Here is an 18,337-nt window from a genome sequence, read left to right as displayed (position 1 = left end):
GCCAATGGAACTGGTTCTCTTGTATTTATTGATGATGTGACTGCTGACAAAAGCAGCAGGATGAATTCTGAAGTGTTTCAGGGCATTATTATCTGCTCATATTCAGCCACATGCTTCAGAACTCATTGGACGGCGCTTCACAGTGCAGATGGACAATTACTTGAAGCAAATTGCATGTTATGCAATGGCCAAGTCAATCACCTGACCTGAATCCGAATGAGCATGCATTTCACATGCTGAAGACAAAACTGAAGGGAAAATGCCCCAAGAACAAGCAGGAACTGAAGACAGTTGCAGTAGAGGCCTTGCAGAGCATCACCAGGGATGAAACCCAGCATCTGGTGATGTCTATGCGTTCCAGACTTCAGGCTGTAATTGACTGCACAGGATTTGCAACCAAGTATTAAAAAGTGAAAGTTTGATTTATGATTGTTAATCTGTCCCATTACTTTTGGACCCTGAAAAAGTGGGAGGCACATATACAAACTGTTGTAATTCTTACACCGTTCACCTGATTTGGATGTAAAAACCCTCAAATTAAAGCTGAAAGTCTGCAGTTAAAGCGGAGTTCCACCCTAAATTTATACTTACCTCCATCTTCTCACTTCGGGTCACCTAAAAAACAAATGGATAATCACAATTTTTTTTTTTTTTTACTTACCTTGGTTTAGAAGAAAATATACTTACCTCACTTCCTCTTCCTCCCCTCGGCGGCCACGGCGATTCGTCACTTCCTGGCTTGCAATGATTCCTGGGAGCTGAACGTCATCACTCCCAGGAATCAATGCGCCTGCACCGGCCCCGACGTCAGTTCCGGTGCAGGCACCGTCATACCTTGCTAAACAGCTTCTGGGCATGCCTAGAAGCTGTGCAGGGATGACGCTGCAGCCCCGGAAGTGACGGCGGGGCGGTGCAGTGCATCATGGGACTGAAGAAGACGGAAGAGAACACAGAAGAGGATCGCGCTGGCTTCAAGCTGCCCACACCTGAGATGGCAGCGCTGGACAATACTTTTTCAAGGTAAGTACAGTAAAACCTTGGTTTGAGAGTAACTTGGTTTGAGAGTGCTTTGCAAGACAAGCAAATTTTTAAAATAAATTTTGACTTGATATACAAGCGATGTCTTGATATACAAGTAGCGTCATGTCACAACTGGGTATAAAAGACAAGAGAGGCACCTCTAAGTGTAGCAATATTGTTACATTTAATGAAGGTTTAATATTTAGCAGCTCACATGGTTGATGATTAAAACAGGCACATCTAAGTATGCAGTCATCCGGGGTAAAGCTTTCCACATAGACCATCCTCCGCACTGCCATCTTCATCACACCCTTCCACGCTGCGCTCCACGAGCGATTCAAAGTTTCGCTTTCAGATCACTCTACTACAGGGTAGTCTTCCCAATCACAATTGCAGACTGACATCGGTGAGAGCCAGTGGTTCAGAAGATGGTCTATGTGGACAGCTTTACCCCGGATGCCTGCATACTTAGACGTGCCTCTTTAATCATCAACCATGTGAGTTGCTAAATGTTGTACCCTCATTAAATGTCCCCATACTGCTACACTTAGAGGCGCCTCTCTTCTCTTTTATACTCTGTAGCTCCTGCTGGATTTTGCTTCTAATCCCCCTTGTGGAGGCGCCATTTGTGGATGGACATTTTATGATGACACAACCTATCACATTGCTATAATCTTTGTATATAGACTATAAACTGAAAGACTTGTGAATAAATGGTTGTGGAACGAATCATCTGAGTTTCCATTATTTCTTATGGTAAAAATTGCTTTGATATAAGAGTGCTTTGGATTACAAGCATGTTTCCGGAACGAATTATGCTCGCAATCCAAGGTTTTACTGTATTTCTTCTAAAAGGTAAGTGCAACCCGGGACAAATCAGAGGCTAGCCATTGTGGAATGTACTAGCCCTGACTGTCCCGGGGGTATTTTTATTAAAAAAAACTTTCCCAGGGTGGAACTCTGCTTTAAAGCACATCTTGTTTGTTTCATTTCAAATCCATTGTGGTGATGTATAGAGCCAAAAAGAGTAGAATTGTGTCGATGTCCCAATATTTATGGACCTGACTGTATGTATGTGTATATATATATATATATATATATATATATATAAAGTTGTTATGTAAATGTATGCCAACTGTGTGTAATTTTTGTTTTTTGAAGCTCTGCATTGATTTATTGAACGTTTTGGAGATTCACCCTCTCTATTTGTCATGATTATTGTCATCACTGACAGTGTAAGTAAAAGAAAATCCCAAATTTGGGTTGTCATCAGGACAGGTATAGAGGAAAAAACTTCCAAAGGGGAAACTAGATCTGGTGACAACAAGGGATTCCCTCGCCTTGGAGGGATTTCTCCTGACTTCCTGTTTTGGCTATGGGGCAGGAAGTAAAGAGAAATCTCCCAAAGGGGACACAGGAAATTTTTTTTTTACGGGAGTATAATCCTGCATTATGTTATTCAAAATGAAAAAAAAAAAATCTTTTTGCCTATAGTTCCTCTTGAATTCATCACCATCCCTGTGTACTTTATCATAGCAGAGATGAATATAAGACAACAGTGTATCTATCCCCCTCCTGGTGTGGTGTACATTGTGGGATTGTCCCAGTCTTTTCAGTGGTGTGACAATCCCTTCCTGTACATGGACACTTAGCAGTAAAAGGCACACATGAGTGTTGAGCAGTGAGTACTGATGATGAATGGTGACTTCTCCTGGTCTCAGGACACCACAGGGTGTCACCCCCTCCCATTCCTGATTCCAAACTTCAAGCTTGGAGTTGCAGCACTTGGACTGTACCATTCCCCTAGTGAGGGGAAGCAGTGTCTGTATAATACCAGTCACTCTACACTAGCCGGCTGGATACACATGAAAACAGACACAGCTTCTCTGATTACTCAGCTCAGCCTTTGATCACCACTGAATTCTGAAACACAGAGGGGAATGGATTGACTTTCTCCAGGCCAGAAAACAAGTCCCCCCTCCCCATCTTAGAGTGGTAGAGGCCCGCCCCTGGGGAGTTTCACTTGGTCTGGGAGGGATTGGACGGTGTGCACGGACAGGTTGATGATGGAGGCACACAAAGTAAAGTGACCGTCCCATCGGATCACATATAGATCGCTCTTAAAGGGACACACGTGTCAGTGAGGAAGCAGAGAGGAGCCGCGATGCCCATCCGAGGAGACAGGTTGTTTCATCATCAGGCGGCCAGTCATCATGGCAAGGATCTGGCAGCCTGGTTCGGGGTAAGTGGCCGCCATCAGCTGATTGCTGGGGGATGGGGGTGTGTTAGGTGCCTGCAGGTATTAGTGGACGGGTCATGTGATCACACCTTGGCAGGAGGAGGGGGTGGGGAGCACAACTTGCTGGAAGTGTCTGAAAGCTGAATATTGTGTGATGGAAGGTGCCTGACCCCCGCGATCCCTCTTATTGCTGGAAGGTGCCCCCCCCCCCAACAATCCATCTTATTGCTGGAAGGTGCCCCCCCCCAACAATCCCTCTTATTGCTGGAAGGTGCCCCCCCCCCTCTGCGATCCCTCTTATTGCTGGAAGGTGTCCCCCCAACAATCCCTCTTACTGCTGGAAGGTACCCCCCCCCCCCGCGATCCTCTTATTGCTGGAAGGTGCCCCCCCCCCCAACAATCCCTCTTATTGCTGGAAGGTGCCCCCCCCTCTGTGATCCCTCTTATTGCTGGAAGGTGTCCCCCCAACAATCCCTCTTATTGCTGGAAGGTACCCCCCCCGCGATCCTCTTATTGCTGGAAGGTACCCCCCCCCGCGATCCCTCTTATTGCTGGAAGGTGCCCTCCCCCCAACAATCCCTCTTATTGCTGGAAGGTACCCCCCCCCCCCCCCGTGATCCTCTTATTGCTGGAAAGTGCCCTCCCCCCAACAATCCCTCTTATTGCTGGAAGGTACCCCCCCCCGCGATCCCTCTTATTGCTGGAAGGTACCCCCCCCGCGATCCCTCTTATTGCTGGAAGGTACCCCCCCCCGCGATCCTCTTACTGCTGGAAGGCGCCTGCCCCCCCCCCCCACAATCCCTTTTATTGCTGGAAGCTGCCCCCCCTCTGTGATTCCCTCTTATTGCTGGAAGGTGCCTGCCCCCTGCGATCCCTCTTATTGCTGGAAGGTGCCCCCCCCTCTGCGATCCCTCTTATTGCTGGAAGGTGTCCCCCCAACAATCCCTCTTATTGCTGGAAGGTACCCCCCCCCTGCGATCCTCTTATTGCTGGAAGGCGCCCCCCCCTCTGTGATTCCCTCTTATTGCTGGAAGGCGCTTGCCCCCATGATCCCTCTTTTTTTGCTGGAAGGTGCCTGCCCCCCCCCCATGATCCCTCTTTTTTTTTTTCTGGAAGGTGCCTGCCCCCAACAATCCCTCTTATTGCTGGAAGGTGCCCCCCCCCCCCTCTGCGATCCCTCTGATTGCTGGAAGGTGCCTGCCCCTGGGCGATCCCTCTTATTGCTGGAAGGCGCCTGCCCGCCCATGATCCCTCCTATTGCTGGAAGGTGCCTGCCCCCAACAATCCCTCTTATTGCTGGAAGGTGCCCCCCCCCCCCTCTGCGATCCCTCTGATTGCTGGAAGGTGCCTGCCCCTGGGCGATCCCTCTTATTGCTGGAAGGCGCCTGCCCGCCCATGATCCCTCCTATTGCTGGAAGGCGCCTGCCCCCCACAATCCCTTTTATTACTGGAAGGCGCCTGCCCACCCATGATCCCTCCTATTGCTGGAAGGCGCCTGGCCCCGGGCGATCCCTCCTATTGCTGGAAGGCGCCTGCCCCCCACAATCCCTTTTATTGCTGGAAGGCGCCTGCCCCCTCCCCCGCGATCCCTCTTAAGGCTGCATGGTGCCTGCCCCCTCCCCTGCGATCCCTCTTAAGGCTGCAAGGTGCCTGCCCCCTCCCCTGCGATCCCTCGTATTGCTGCAAGGCGCCTGCCCCCCCGCGATCCCTCTTTTTACAGGTATACAGGGATATGCTGCTGCAGTGCAGTGTGCCCTCATGTATAATGCACTGATCTCCATGGCCTGGAGTGCTGAGCAGGGACTTTGTGCAGCTCCTGTGACACCACACTGACACTCAGGACAAGGGAGATTCTGGGGATCATATTCACACCACTTCCAAGCCATTCTCTATTCTGTCATAGCAGGCAAACTCAGAGCATCCTTTCACTCAGATATATAATGTATTCATTCCAAAAAGAAACATTACATAGATTGCAGTTTTCTGATCATTAGATGTGATAGCTGCATTAGTTTTCTTTTTTTTAGTTTTTTCCCCTGATAATCTTGCCAATGAGGGCTGACACTTGCATTGGTGGATCCACAGAGGATTGCTTTTTTTAGAGATCGGTGCAAGCAGGGCAATACAATCACCCCCTGAATGCCCTTTGTTCTTTAACCCTTTGGAGCCTAAGCCTTTTTCTGACATTTGTTGCTTACACGTTAAAATCAGTATTTTTTGCTAGAAAACGACTTAGAACCCCCATTATATATTATTTATATATTTTTTTAGCAGAGACCCTAGAGAATAAAATGGGAATCGTTGCAATATTTTATGTCACACAGTATTTGCACAGCAGTCTTTCAAATGCAATTTTTTGGGAAGAAATACACTTTTATGAATTAAAAACAAACAAAATATTAAGTTAGCCAAATTTTTTTTGTATAATGTGAAACATGATATTACGCCGAGTACCGAACATGTCATGCTTTAAATTTGGGCACACTTCTAGAATAGCGACAAACTACGGTACTTAAAAATCTCCTTAGGCAACTTTTCAAAAATGTTAATGTACCTGTTAAAGTTGCAGAGGATGTCTTGTGATAGAATGATTGCTCTGTCTAAGGATCATGGCGATACCTCACATGTGTGGTTTGAACGCCGTTTACGTATGCGGGTGCGACTTGCGTTCGCTTCTGCGCGTTAGCACGTAGGGACAGGGCGCTTTAAAAAAAAATTTTTTTTCCTTAATAATTTTATTTATTTTTTTACACTGTCAAAAAAAAAAATCACTTTTATTGCTGTCACAAGGAATGTAAACATCCCTTGTGACAGTAATAGGCAATGACGGGTACTCTTTATGGAGGGATCTGGGGTCTGAAAGACCCCAAATTCCTCTTTTGTACTTAAAAACATTCAAAATGTGTTTTGAATGCTGTCATTTTGTTTTAAATCTGGCGCCTTTAAGGCTCCAGTACCCTGAAGTGATGTCATGACATAGCTTCCGGGTTTTTACATCGGAGACCCGATCACAGCCGAATGCGGCTTTGTTCAGGTCTTCGGCCACCGGCTGGTCTCTTGGGTCTCCCGGGGGGACAAGTGGGGAACGTCCCCTCCTGCTCCTTGTAATGGCAGCTGAGCAGGTACGCAGCCGCATTGGTTGTCATTAGAAGAAGGCCAACCGTCGGCTCTAAACAACGCTACCGGGGTAATGCCTCTAGCTGCAGGCATCACCCTGGTACAACCCCCTGAAACCGAGGCTGCATATTTGCGTTCCGTCTGCATGAAGGGGTTAATAGCCAAAGTGGGTATTTGATTGGAAATACCACCCTCCCCAACCACAAGCCTAGCTTTTGGCTTGGAGTTGCAGAACAGCCCCATTCACTTGATTGGGTTATGTTTGGTGGCCACATTGCCACAGCGTGACAAGGGGTATAATTTGTGCCATAAAACAAAGTGACACATACAGTATCTTACAAAAGTGAGTACACCCCTCAAATTTTTAAATTTTTTTTTTTTTATTACATCTTGGTCTCATCCATCATTTTGACTTAGGGGTGTACTCACTTTTGTTGCCAGCGGTTTAGACATTAATGGCTGTGTGTTGAGATATTTTGAGGGGACAGCAAATTTACACTGATATACAAGCTGTACACTCACTACTTTACATTGTAGCAAAGTGTCATTTCTTCAGTGTTGTCACGTGAAAAGGTATAATAAAATATTTACAAAAATGTGATGGGTGTACTTACTTTTCTGAGATACTGTATGTGGCAATCCTATCCAGCTGTACACATGAAGCTTAAAGGGCAGTAAAAAAAGATGCCTCAACTGCCTTCTTTTACTGCCCCTTAGTCAGAAGGGGAAACCTAAGCCAGCTATAGACGTATTGAAATTCCTGCTGAACCAGGCTGAATTTAGGTCTGCCTATGGGCAGGGGCAGGCTGGTTGTAATGAAAGTAGTTCTGAAGCCAAAGTGTTACTAAACCCACAACAGTAAAATCAGTGTGTATATGCAGTAAAGCATACTTGTTATCACTGTGGAACCTAAGGGGTTAACCCTCTGCATTGTGTAAAAAGGCTGTTTGATCCTGTCTTCTCTGATCCTCCCCTTATTCAATAGTCCCCAAACCATCTCCTGATAAAACAGAGCCTTGGTTGGGGGCATTCTGCACATGCTCAGTTTGGTATGTATTGCTAGAGAGTTTTTTTTTTTTTTTTTGGGGGAGGGTGCATGGGATCAGCACAGGGCCAATCAGCACTGTCCAGTCAGAGGGTCAGGGGTCCTGCAGCCTCATAGGACAGTCAGGGTAAAAGGAAAACTCCTCCTACAAGCTTTAACCAGACACTGATAGAAGTCAAAAGACTGCTATATACTGCTGATGAGAAAAAGGTATTTAGCAGTTTATAGTTAATAAAAAAAATTGCATCTCCCTATTCTGTGTACTGTGGGGGACCAGATATAGTGAATGCAGGCTCCTAAGTAGCATTTTTTAGTTTTTTTATTTTATCTTAGTGCTATCTTTGAGCCCCGGTTCACACTTGTGCGTGTGCGGGGTTCGCATGTAATGTCGGAGCGCACTGCTCCGACATTACATGCGATCAGCTGTGCGGTGCGAGTTTAGCCATACAAACTGTATGGCTAAATTCGCATCGCTCCCGCAGCAAACACGCACAGGAGGCATTTTTGCAGCCGCATCAGGATCGGATCGCACAGCGGTTCACACTTGTGCGATCCGAACTGCACGATCGCACTGCGATATGCGATCAAACTGGGGGTGTCGTTAAGATTACATTGACACCCCCAGCGTATCGCATATGGCAGTGTGAACTGCCGGGGGTGCGTGTGCGATGCGGGAACAGGCTGCGAGTTCGCAGCCTTCCCGCATCGCATCAGTGTGAACCGGACCTAAATTAAAGTAGAACTATAAAAACGGAAAACTGTAGAACTATAGGCAAAACTTTTTTTTTTTTTTTTTTCTTTTTCGATAAGAGTAAGGGAGGGTTATAACCCCTGTTAATTTTTTTTTTGTTTGTTTTTTTGCCATCTTTTCCCATTGCGGAGATTTCCCTTCACTTCCTGTCCTATAGCCAAACAGGAAGTTAGGGGAAATCCCAACAAATTAAGGGAATTCCTTGGGGACCCCCAGCTTACCAAAACCATTGTCTCTATTGGAAGATTACTTTTCTGGGGACAAGCCAAAATCTGTGATTTTACTTTCACTTTCAATGATAATGGTAAACGGGACAAGAAATGAGGGTGAATCTCCTTAACGGGGGCACAGACAGCAATAAAAACTAACAGGTATTCTAATTCTTCTCCACTCTATCCAAAACTAAAAAAAAAAATTGCCTTTAGTTATACTTTAACCACTTACAGCATATCGACGTACCCATACGTCGGGTAACTTTGTGGGGTTATACTGGGATGATACCGGTACTGTGGTTTGAAGCCGACGGTCGGCTTTCCGTCGGTAACGACCGATGCGCTCGATCGCTACCCGGGTGAGCGGGAGGGGACTTCCCCATCCCCCCCTCCTGCCGCCTTCTGTGGCTTTGCTTGGGGCTCCCGTCCCACTGGGAGCCCCGAGCACCCAGCCGGCACGTCCGGAAACGGCATCGATCGGGTCTCCGATGACGTAACCCGGAGGCAGCGTCCATGACGTCACTTCCGGGTTACTGTGCTGAAAAAGGCGGCAAATTTGAAAAATGGCTGTATACAATACATGGAAGTGTAGTGGAGGGGTCTAGGGTCTTTTAGACCCTCGATCCTTCCATAAAGAGTACCTGTCACTGCATATTGGTGTCTCAAGGGATGTTTACATTGCTTGTGACAGCAATAAAAGTGATCAGATTTTTTTAAAAAAAAAAACCTGTAATAAAGTTAAAAAAATAAATAGGGAAAAAAAAAAAAAAAAATTTAGCCGCCCCCGTCACCGTTAGCTCGCGCACATAAAAAACGTATACGCAAGTCGAGCCGCGAATGAAATCGCTGTTCAAACAATGTGAGGTATTGCCGCGACCGCCAGAGTGTGGGCAATAATTTAAAAAAAAGAGCTACACTCTAACTCTAAACTGGTAACCGTTAAATAAATTTAAAGCGTTGCTGATTGAGATCTCTATTGACCGTAGTTTGTCGCCATCCCACGAGGGGGGCGCAATTTTAAACCGTAACATGTTGGGTATCTATTTACTCGGTGTGACATCATCTTTCACAATATACAAAAAAATGGGCTAAATTTACTGTTTAATATTTTTAAATGCAGTGAAATATGTTTTTTTTTTTCAAATTTTTTTCCAAAAAAACGGCGTTTTAAAGACCGCTGCGCAAATACCGCGTGACAAAAAATTTTGCAATGACCGACATTTTATTCTCCAGAGTCTTTGCTAAAAAAATATATATAATGTTTGGGGGTTCTAAGTCGTTTTCTAGGAAAAGATACTGGTTTTAACTTGTAAACAAAAAGTGTCCGAAATAGGGCTGGGGCTTAAGTGGTTAAGGAAATAAACCTTCTTCTGTACTGCAGAATCCCCCTCAGTCCAACCCCCAGCCCGATCGAGTGATGTGCATGAGAGCAGCAGCTCTTCTCCGCCTGAAAGGTTGGCCATTGGCTCCTGCTGCTATCAAATCGAATGAGACGAATGAGCCGGGACAAGCCGCCCTGTTTGTGTCAATAGATGCAGAGCAGACAGGGCGGCTTAGGAGTGAACCCACATGAGTGCCCCCATAGAAAGCAGCTTTCTATGGGGTCACTCGCTGAAGTGGAGGAGCCAGGAGCACCAGTGGGGGATTGGGGATTCCCTGTGCAGGGCAGGTAAGTATGATATGTTTATTATTTAAACTTTTTTTTTTTTATTTAAATCGAGGCTTTAAACTTGGCTTTACAGTTGGTTGCTCTATTGATTGACTTCATTACAACCAGCCTGTTTTTTCTTTTTTCTGTAGCTGCCAGCAGTGATCATTGTATTCTGACAGCTGGGGAGCCTCTGACTGTCAGAATACAATAACACAGCGTGAGGGATTCCCCCATCAACACTGACTGTATTGATGGGGGAATCAAGTGATTTTTCTTTCCTTCAAACTGATTGAGACAGACCATTTGCCACTGACAGGAGTACTTACAATGATACGCTTTTATTTATGTATAATAGGCTTACCTATAGGTAAAAGACTTTAAAGTGGGTTTACACCTACTTTAAAGGACAATATCCAAGAGCAAGCAGATAGGGTTGATATTTCCTTTTATTCAGTAAATAGAACAATGACAGATAATTACATTGTTTTCTATGGGGTACTGTTCTTTTATCATGATTTTTGTTAGTTGATACCCACATTGTTTTGATAATAAAATTGAATCAATCTGTGTATGGCGGGCTTAAGAAATCACATTTTCTTCTTTTTTTTTTTTTTTCCTGGCATTGGCTCCTATTTATACCTGAGTGATTTGAAACCTTTCCAAAGGAGCACTTCAACACCTAAAGTGATTGTAAAGTTTCATTTTTCTTTAATTAAAAATAACAAACGTGTTCTACTTACCTGCTCTATTCAGTTGGTTTTGCCTAGAGTAAAGCTGGCCATACATTAGCCGAAAAATCGTTCAAACTCATTTTCGAAAAATGGGCCGTGAGAGCAGGCAATCGTGCCATCATGTAATGACCGAATACCGAACGATAAATCGTTCAATGGATGTTTTTTCGTTCAGTTTGTCACCTATACCTAATGCAAACAGTTCGGCCGAGAAACACATTAACCTTTCAATTTATCGTTCGTTCAGCAGAATTTTCCAAACTGTTCCTTCGATTTTTTTTTTTTTTTTTTTTTTAGGATCTGAAAAGTTAAAAACGATTTTCTATTTGTGCCCATTAACTGGATGAAAAATGAACGACCGGACCAAATGACAGATTTTCAAATGATTTTTCAGCTAGTGTATGGCCAGCATAACCCAAATCCTCCTCTTCTTGGGTCCTTCACTGACGCTCCTGGCCCCTCCCTCCTGTTGAGTGCCTCCACAGTAAGCAGCTTGCTATAGGGACACCCAAGCCGAGCGACAACTCTTTGTGTCCATTCATACACGGAGCTGCAAATAGACCCCCCCCCCCCCTTCTCTCCTCATTGGCTGACTGACTTTGACACAGTGTTGCTGTCTCATCCTATGAATAGGGGAGTCCTGGGCAGCCGAGACAATTCTACAACATTACTGGATATAGATGGGGCTCAGGTGAATATTAGGGGGGCTGGGGCTGCACACATAAGGCTTTTTATCTTAATGCCGTTTGCCTACATTCACTTTAAAGTGTTACTAAACACACAACTGTAAAATCAGTCTGTATATGCAGTATAGCATGCTTGTTATACTCACACAATCTTCTGCATTGTGTAAAAAGGCTGTTTGCTATTGTCTTCTCTGATCCTTCCACTGTCCCTTAACCACAGCCCGCCCGCCCTATAGCAAATTGACGGCGGGATTATGGTTGTATTATCCTGACCGGACGTCATATGACGGCGGCAGGATAATACAGCTCTGCGCCCCCCCCGGGGGCGCGCAGAGAGGCGATCGGTGATGCGAGGTGTCAGCCTGACACCCTGCATCTCCGATCTCGGTAAAGAGCCTACTGATGTAGGCTCTTTACCATGTGACCAGCCGTGTCCAATCACGGCTGGTCACATAGTAAACAGGAAGAGCCGTTGATCGGCTTTCCTTAGTTCGTGCCTGACAGCCACGAGTAAAGGAGCGCCGATCGGCGGTTCCTCTGACAGGGGGGGGGGTCAGCACTGGTAATCAGATCATTGATTACCGGTGCAGACCCTCGGGGGGGGGGTGCCACTAGAACCACCAGGGGTGCCCACCCATAACCCCAGGGATGCCCACTATGGCCACCAGGGATGGCAATCAGGGCTCAGGGACCCCCCCATTGCCATCCCCATCAATGCTGCCCGCCAGTGCCCTCTCTATCAGTGCTGCCCACCATTGCCCCTCATTGCCATCTATCAGTGTCTCCCACCAGTGCCCATTATTGCCCAGCAGTGCCGCCTATCAGTGCCCAGCAGTGCCGCCTATCAGTGCCCAGCAGTGCCGCCTATCAGTGCCCACCAATGCTGCATATCAGTGCCACCCCATCAGTGCCTGTCAGTGCAGTCTCATCAGTGCAGGAAAAAACGTATTCGGTCTTTTTTTATTTGTTTAGCAAAAAGGAAAAAACCCAGAGGTGATCAAATACCACCAAAAGAAAGCTCTATTTGTGGGGGGAAAATTACATAAATTTGGTGTAGGTACAGTGGTGCATGACTACGCAATTGTCATTCAAAATGCAACAGCGCTAAAAGGGGAAAATTGGCCTGGGCAGGAAGGGGGTGAAAGTGCCTGGTATTGAAGTGGTTAAACCATTCCTGATAACACATTCTATGGAGTCAGGCTGCACATGCTCAGTTTGGTGTGTATTGCTAGAGGGTTTTTTTTTTTTCTTGGGAGAGTGCATGTGATCAGCACAGGGCCAATCGGCACTGTCCAGACAGAGGGTCAGGGGACCTGTAGTCTCATAGGACACTCAGAAACTCCTCTTATAAGCTTTGGACAGTGATAGGAGTCACCAGACTGCTATATACTGCTGATGAGAAAAGGTATTTAGCAGTTTATATTTACTAAAATAATTGTGTTTTTATGTTATGTGTACTGTGGGAGACATTAAGATATAGTGAATGCAGGATCTGGGTTTAGTAACCCTTTAAGCTAACCATACACTATGCAATCTCATTGTAAAAACTCCTTTAAAATCTACCAACAATTATGTAATGTAATGGCTGGTACACACAATGAGATTATTGGACGAATGATCGTCCGTTTGTTTTTTTTTTGTGTGCATGGTAGTATAATGAAAATGAAGAGTTTACTAAATGTACAGAAGCTTTGTTCCAGCATGATCACACATTTTTGCCTCAATAGACTTCAATGAGAGCACCTGAAAATGCCCTTCTCCTCCTCTTAGTAACTAGCTTTCTACCAAAAATATGTGTGAAAAACATACACGAAAAGCCACCAAAGACACTGTTGCTCAGGCAAGAATGTACAATTCAAACAAACCTATCAGAGAAACCTGAAGGCTGTCTTTGGCGTCCGAACAAAGTAATACTGGAGTAAGTATTTTGATTAGGAAAGTAAGAGAGAGGCCTAAAGTCCTTACCTGCATACTAGGCCGGGTCAGTAATTTCAAGTATTAAAGCCAGCGGGTCAGCATGACTACCAGGCAGTTAGCATTTTCAGAAAAATTGGTAAGCAATGACAACTTCCTCTTATGTCAGGTGTGCTTTAAAGTGTATTTTAATTTAAGAACAAATAAACACGATTTTTTTTTTTAATAAGTAAAAATGTGATATTTGGTTCTCTTTAAACACTTTCCGACCGGACACCATGTATTTACTGTGGCAGTGTGGCTCTATTGCGTGAAATTACCTACCTGTACGTTGTTTCGTTCAATACCCACTAGATGGCGCCATTGCGTCAGTCAATGGGTCCGATGGACTCTATGTCCTCTGGCCACCCACAATCATCCCCAGGAAAGGCAGAATGGCGATCTGCCTATGTAAACAAGGCAGATCACCTTTCTGCAAGGGGACAAGATGGCGATCTTGTGTTCCTCCTAAGCAGGAACCCAGATCTGTCTCCCCCCCCCCCCCCCAATCAGTGCAACCCCCCACAGTTAGTAAGCACCCACTAGGACAGTGATGGTGAACTTTGGCACCCCAGATGCTTTGGAACGACATTTCCCATGATGCTCAACTACACTGCAGTGTGCATGAGCATCATGGGAAATATAGTTTCAAAACATCTGGGGTGCCAAGGTTCGCCATCACTGCCCTAGGGACACATTCACCCCTTGATAACCCCTTCCCTGACAGTGTCATTTGTAGAGGGACAGTGCATTTTTTTTTTTTTTTTTTTAGCACTGATCCCCCAAAAGTGTCAGATGACTGATTTGTCTGCTGCAATGTCGCAGTCCTGCCAAAAATCACTGATTTTGCCGCCATTACTTGTAAATAAAAATTACATAAAAATATTGCATAGTTTTTAGATGCTATAACTTTTGCACAAACCAATCAATATACACTTATTGGGATTTTTTTTTTTCTACCAAAAATATGAAGCAAAATGCATATTGGCCTAAACTGATTTAAAAAAAAAAAAAAAAAAAAAAAAAGTATTTTTTTTTTCAAATTTTTTTATTGGTTGTGATTTATAGCAGAAAGTAAAAAAATATTCTCTTTTTTTTTTTTTTTTTTTTTTTCAAAATTGTTACTTTTTTTTTTTTTTTTTTTAATTGTTTGTTTATAGTGCAATAAATAAAAACCACAGAGTACCCAAGGGAATTCCCTCTCTGCCCAGCCTCCATGCTGAACGCAGACAGTAGACTCTTGGGAGATGGAACCAGGACCATGCTCCACCGCGATTAACGCTGCACTTTCGCGTTTCGCAACTTAAACATGGCCTACACATGAGTTTTCATGGCTCCCCCTCTCTTATGCTTCCTCTCCCCCTCTCTTATGCTTCCTCTCCCATGCTTTCTCCCTCTAAAAAAAGGAAAAAAAAAAAAAAAAAAAAGAAAAACCACAGAGGTGATCAAATACCACCAAAATAAAGCTCTATTTGTGGGAAAAAAGGACAAACTTTTTTTGGGTACAGTGTCGCACGACCACGCAATTGTCCATTTAAGTAACGCAGTGCCTTATCGCAAAAAATGGCCTGGTCATTAAGGGGGTAAAACCTTCCGGTCCAGAAGTGGGTAAAATTCTAATTCTTATCTAGACATGGTGCCCAGGAAAGGGAGGGTAGCAAGTATGCCCCCGTTCGCCTTTCTGTACCATACCAGGCCACACACCTTTCAGCACTGAGGCAGTACTTGGCAAGGGGATGCCCAAGCCCCCACATCCTTGAAAGGCACCTTGTTCCAATGTTGCAGGAAAAGGGTCTCTTCTTCGCATCCGGATTTGGAGTTGTATAGGAGGGACTTATAAGAATGTGATCCCTGATAATAAGGGGTCCCAAATACACCCCCCCCCCCCCCTCACTGGGGAATCAGCACAGAGGTACATTAGTACCCTTTGTCATTCCCAAAAAATATTTAAATAATGGTCCCCCCCCTTCCCAACGTAACCCATCATCAATCATGTTGTTCAGTTATGTAACTTCGTTATCGAAAATGGCTACTGGTAATGTTGTTTCATCACCCAAATGACAGATTCTTGGCTGCCAGAATGTAAACGGCTCCTTTTCCTGGCTACCCATGCTGAATGCCTGGATAAGGGTCTGGTTGAAATTTTAGGGGGAACCCATTGCCTTTTTTTTTTTTTTTCTACTTCTTATCGTCTTTTTTTTTTTTTTTTGTGTGAGTGATCTGTCCCGATCGCTGTACTACCTGCTACAGGTATGAGAGCCACGTGTATTACATTCTTAAAAATATTATAAGTGCCAGTTAGTAAGTGTGTTCCAAGTAGGTAAAAAATGAACGTGCAATATTGTTTCTAGGCCTTACTTTAAATAAAAAAAAAAAAAAAAAAATGTATTTTATATAATACACACACACACACACACACACACATATATATATATATATATATTTTAATCCTACCTAAAACACATTGACCTTGACTCTGACAATGAATTTTGACTCTAACCCTGACCTTGAATAAACCGTGATCTAGCAATTTAAATATTTTATTTCGTTTATACACGCTTTTCTTTTACACTTTTCCCCCTTTCAAGAAAACACAGAGGTGGGCTGTACAGTGAATGATCACTGTGATGGCCAATCAGAGATTATCTCAGCGATCAAATAATTAGGAACTAGGCCTCCTGGTTCCCAGTTCAGTATGATACCTGTAGCTCAATCTCTGTGTTTGGGAGTGAGCTGGGCAGCATGCTCAGCACAAAACGCAATTGTGTATATATGCAGCCCCACCGATAAAGACCGTTTTCCCGTGAGGCTGCATATATGTGTAAACTCGGTGGGGAGAGGTTGAAATGAGTTCCTCTTTAAGTCAGTATTCCAAGAATTCAGCAACTTTTCAAAAACATGCAGTCCAACCAGATGCATGCTACCTCAAGGATGAATCTCTTTATTTACAACTGACAGTTTTTTACTAAGTGCTGAGAGCACAGCTATCACTGCACTCCCAGCGCTCTTAGGGCTCATGCACACTGCATCTCAAAGAAGCTCCTACAGGCTTTTGAGCTCTATTTTTTTTCTGCCTGGAAGCTCCCCTCCTTGTCAGCCAATGTGTCCATGCACACTAAGGCCTTTTCAGGAGTTTACGGGCATATGAGCTTACAGACATGGAAAAAAAAAAAAACAACTTCACCAACTCTCATGTTTTGTGAGCGGAGCTTCCGAGCAGAGAAAATACCTAAAGTGCCCAAAAACACATAAAAAGGCACAGAAAAGCACAAGAAATGGAAAAATGAGAAGGGGGGGGGGTTGTGAAAACCGCTTATGTTTACAAAAGCTTGAAAAAGCTCAACCTTCTTTAATCTTTTAGGCAGAGGATTAAAAGCTCAAATGTCTGTAAATGCTCTTATTTTTATTTTTTTTTGAGCTGGAGTGTGCATGAGCCCTTACAGGAGGGGCCCTGCCTTCTCATACTGCAACAGATCTGCCCACCTTTCCCCTCTGCTGTCCATTTACAGAAGGCTTTGTAGTGAATTAGTTCACATAATACAAAGCACTCTGTGATTGGACAGGAAGGGCAGACAGAGTGGCTGCATACAACTCAGCAGCTCTCGGAGTTGAGACCATAAGGTCCGGAGCTGGACCACCAGAAGTATAGTGATAGCTGTACTCCCAGAGCTCAATAAAATGAAAAAATATCAATTTAAAGAGAAGCCCATGAGGTGGCATACAGCTCATTGGACATAGTCCATCATATTAAGTCAGGACATTTTACAAAGTGGCTGAATTCGCAGAGTTCAGCTGTTTGGCTGTTTTTCATTTAGAAAAAAAAAGAAAATGGAATAGATTTTTAAATAAATAAAGTCAAAACAAGGATTCGGAAAACACAAATTAGAGAAACATAAACATTTATTATAGTATAAAAACGGAGGATTCTTTCCACCAAGTTTGTCATATTAATGAGATACAAAGTATGCCAGGAATGAATTGTGTTTTGGTGAAGGGATGCAGTGTTCTCATGGCACTGCTGCTGAATGGCTGTATTGTTTGTCCTCTGCAGGGGCTCAGTAGTTAGATGCTGCCTAGTCATTCAGTGCTTGATGTCTTGCTTTTGTTTCGGGTGGGGGTGTTCGTTAATCCGCATATATAGACAATGTGTTTATTTTCTCACAATTTCAGTGCTTTTAATGGTTCCTAAATATTTTTTTGATGACAGACACTGACTTGTGCATTGTGAATTATTTCCTCTACATTCAATTTTAGTTGATCTATCCATGGGATTGCAGGGCTTGTTGGGTCTGTTTCCATCAGTTTTCTCAGGATTCTAAAGCGTTATTAGGCCTCATTCACATGGACATGAGAGGCTGAGTATTTGTGCAGGCAGCGTCAAATTCTGGGGTCTTTCCCTCGTCCAAGGAGACGCAGATGCAGCATACCGTTTTTCACTTGTATTGACAGGCTGTACACAAAACTTCTGTGTTTGGAAATACGTTCCGCGTGCATGCGTGTAAAAATGCCTATGCATGGAAGCATTCACATTTACAGTGAATATAGCCATTCACTTGCAAAGCAAGCTATAAGTGCCAATTGTGGCTCCCTAGGCAAGCGCTGGCCTCTTACTGTATGAGACCTAAAAAACATGTGGCCTAACCCATACATGTTAGTATGTTAAAAAAAAGAATATCGATAAAGTTTATAAGGGTATATGTGCAAAAGGGCCAACGTAATTGGTGATTGTATTTGCAGATTATGCTTTCTCTTACCTGGTCGCCTGTTTTTTTTTATGTCAACAGTCGCTGCCTAAAGTGTATGTATAGCCATTTTTTTTTTTTTATTTTTATTTTCAGATAGATTGAGGCTTTAAAAGTAGAAGTCCACCCTAACTCTAAAATCCCTGCATCTACAGACATCCATGATCTAACACTAACCTATCTAGCCCTG

General features: G+C 44.2%; 1 protein-coding gene across 2 annotated transcripts in view; it reads left to right on the top strand.

Annotated features, from left to right (window-relative positions):
• The window catches only part of TJP2 (tight junction protein 2), a 186,385-nt gene that overhangs the window by 69,232 nt on the left and 98,816 nt on the right, over positions 1 to 18,337 (top strand). Inside the window, exon 1 of one of the 2 annotated variants that reach the window (XM_082243993.1) lies at positions 3,039 to 3,262. The exons of the other annotated variant lie outside the window; for it this stretch is intronic. Coding sequence (XP_082100119.1) covers positions 3,185 to 3,262 — 78 coding nt within the window. The 5' untranslated portion in view covers positions 3,039 to 3,184. Of the gene's footprint in view, positions 1 to 3,038; positions 3,263 to 18,337 lie in introns of those variants that run through there. 2 annotated transcript variants of the gene reach the window in all.

Source organism: Pelophylax lessonae (genome assembly GCF_965119305.1).
Source record: "Pelophylax lessonae genome assembly, chromosome: 1".
Taxonomy (NCBI): domain Eukaryota; kingdom Metazoa; phylum Chordata; class Amphibia; order Anura; family Ranidae; genus Pelophylax; species Pelophylax lessonae.
This window is presented reverse-complemented; position numbering and strand designations above follow the sequence as displayed.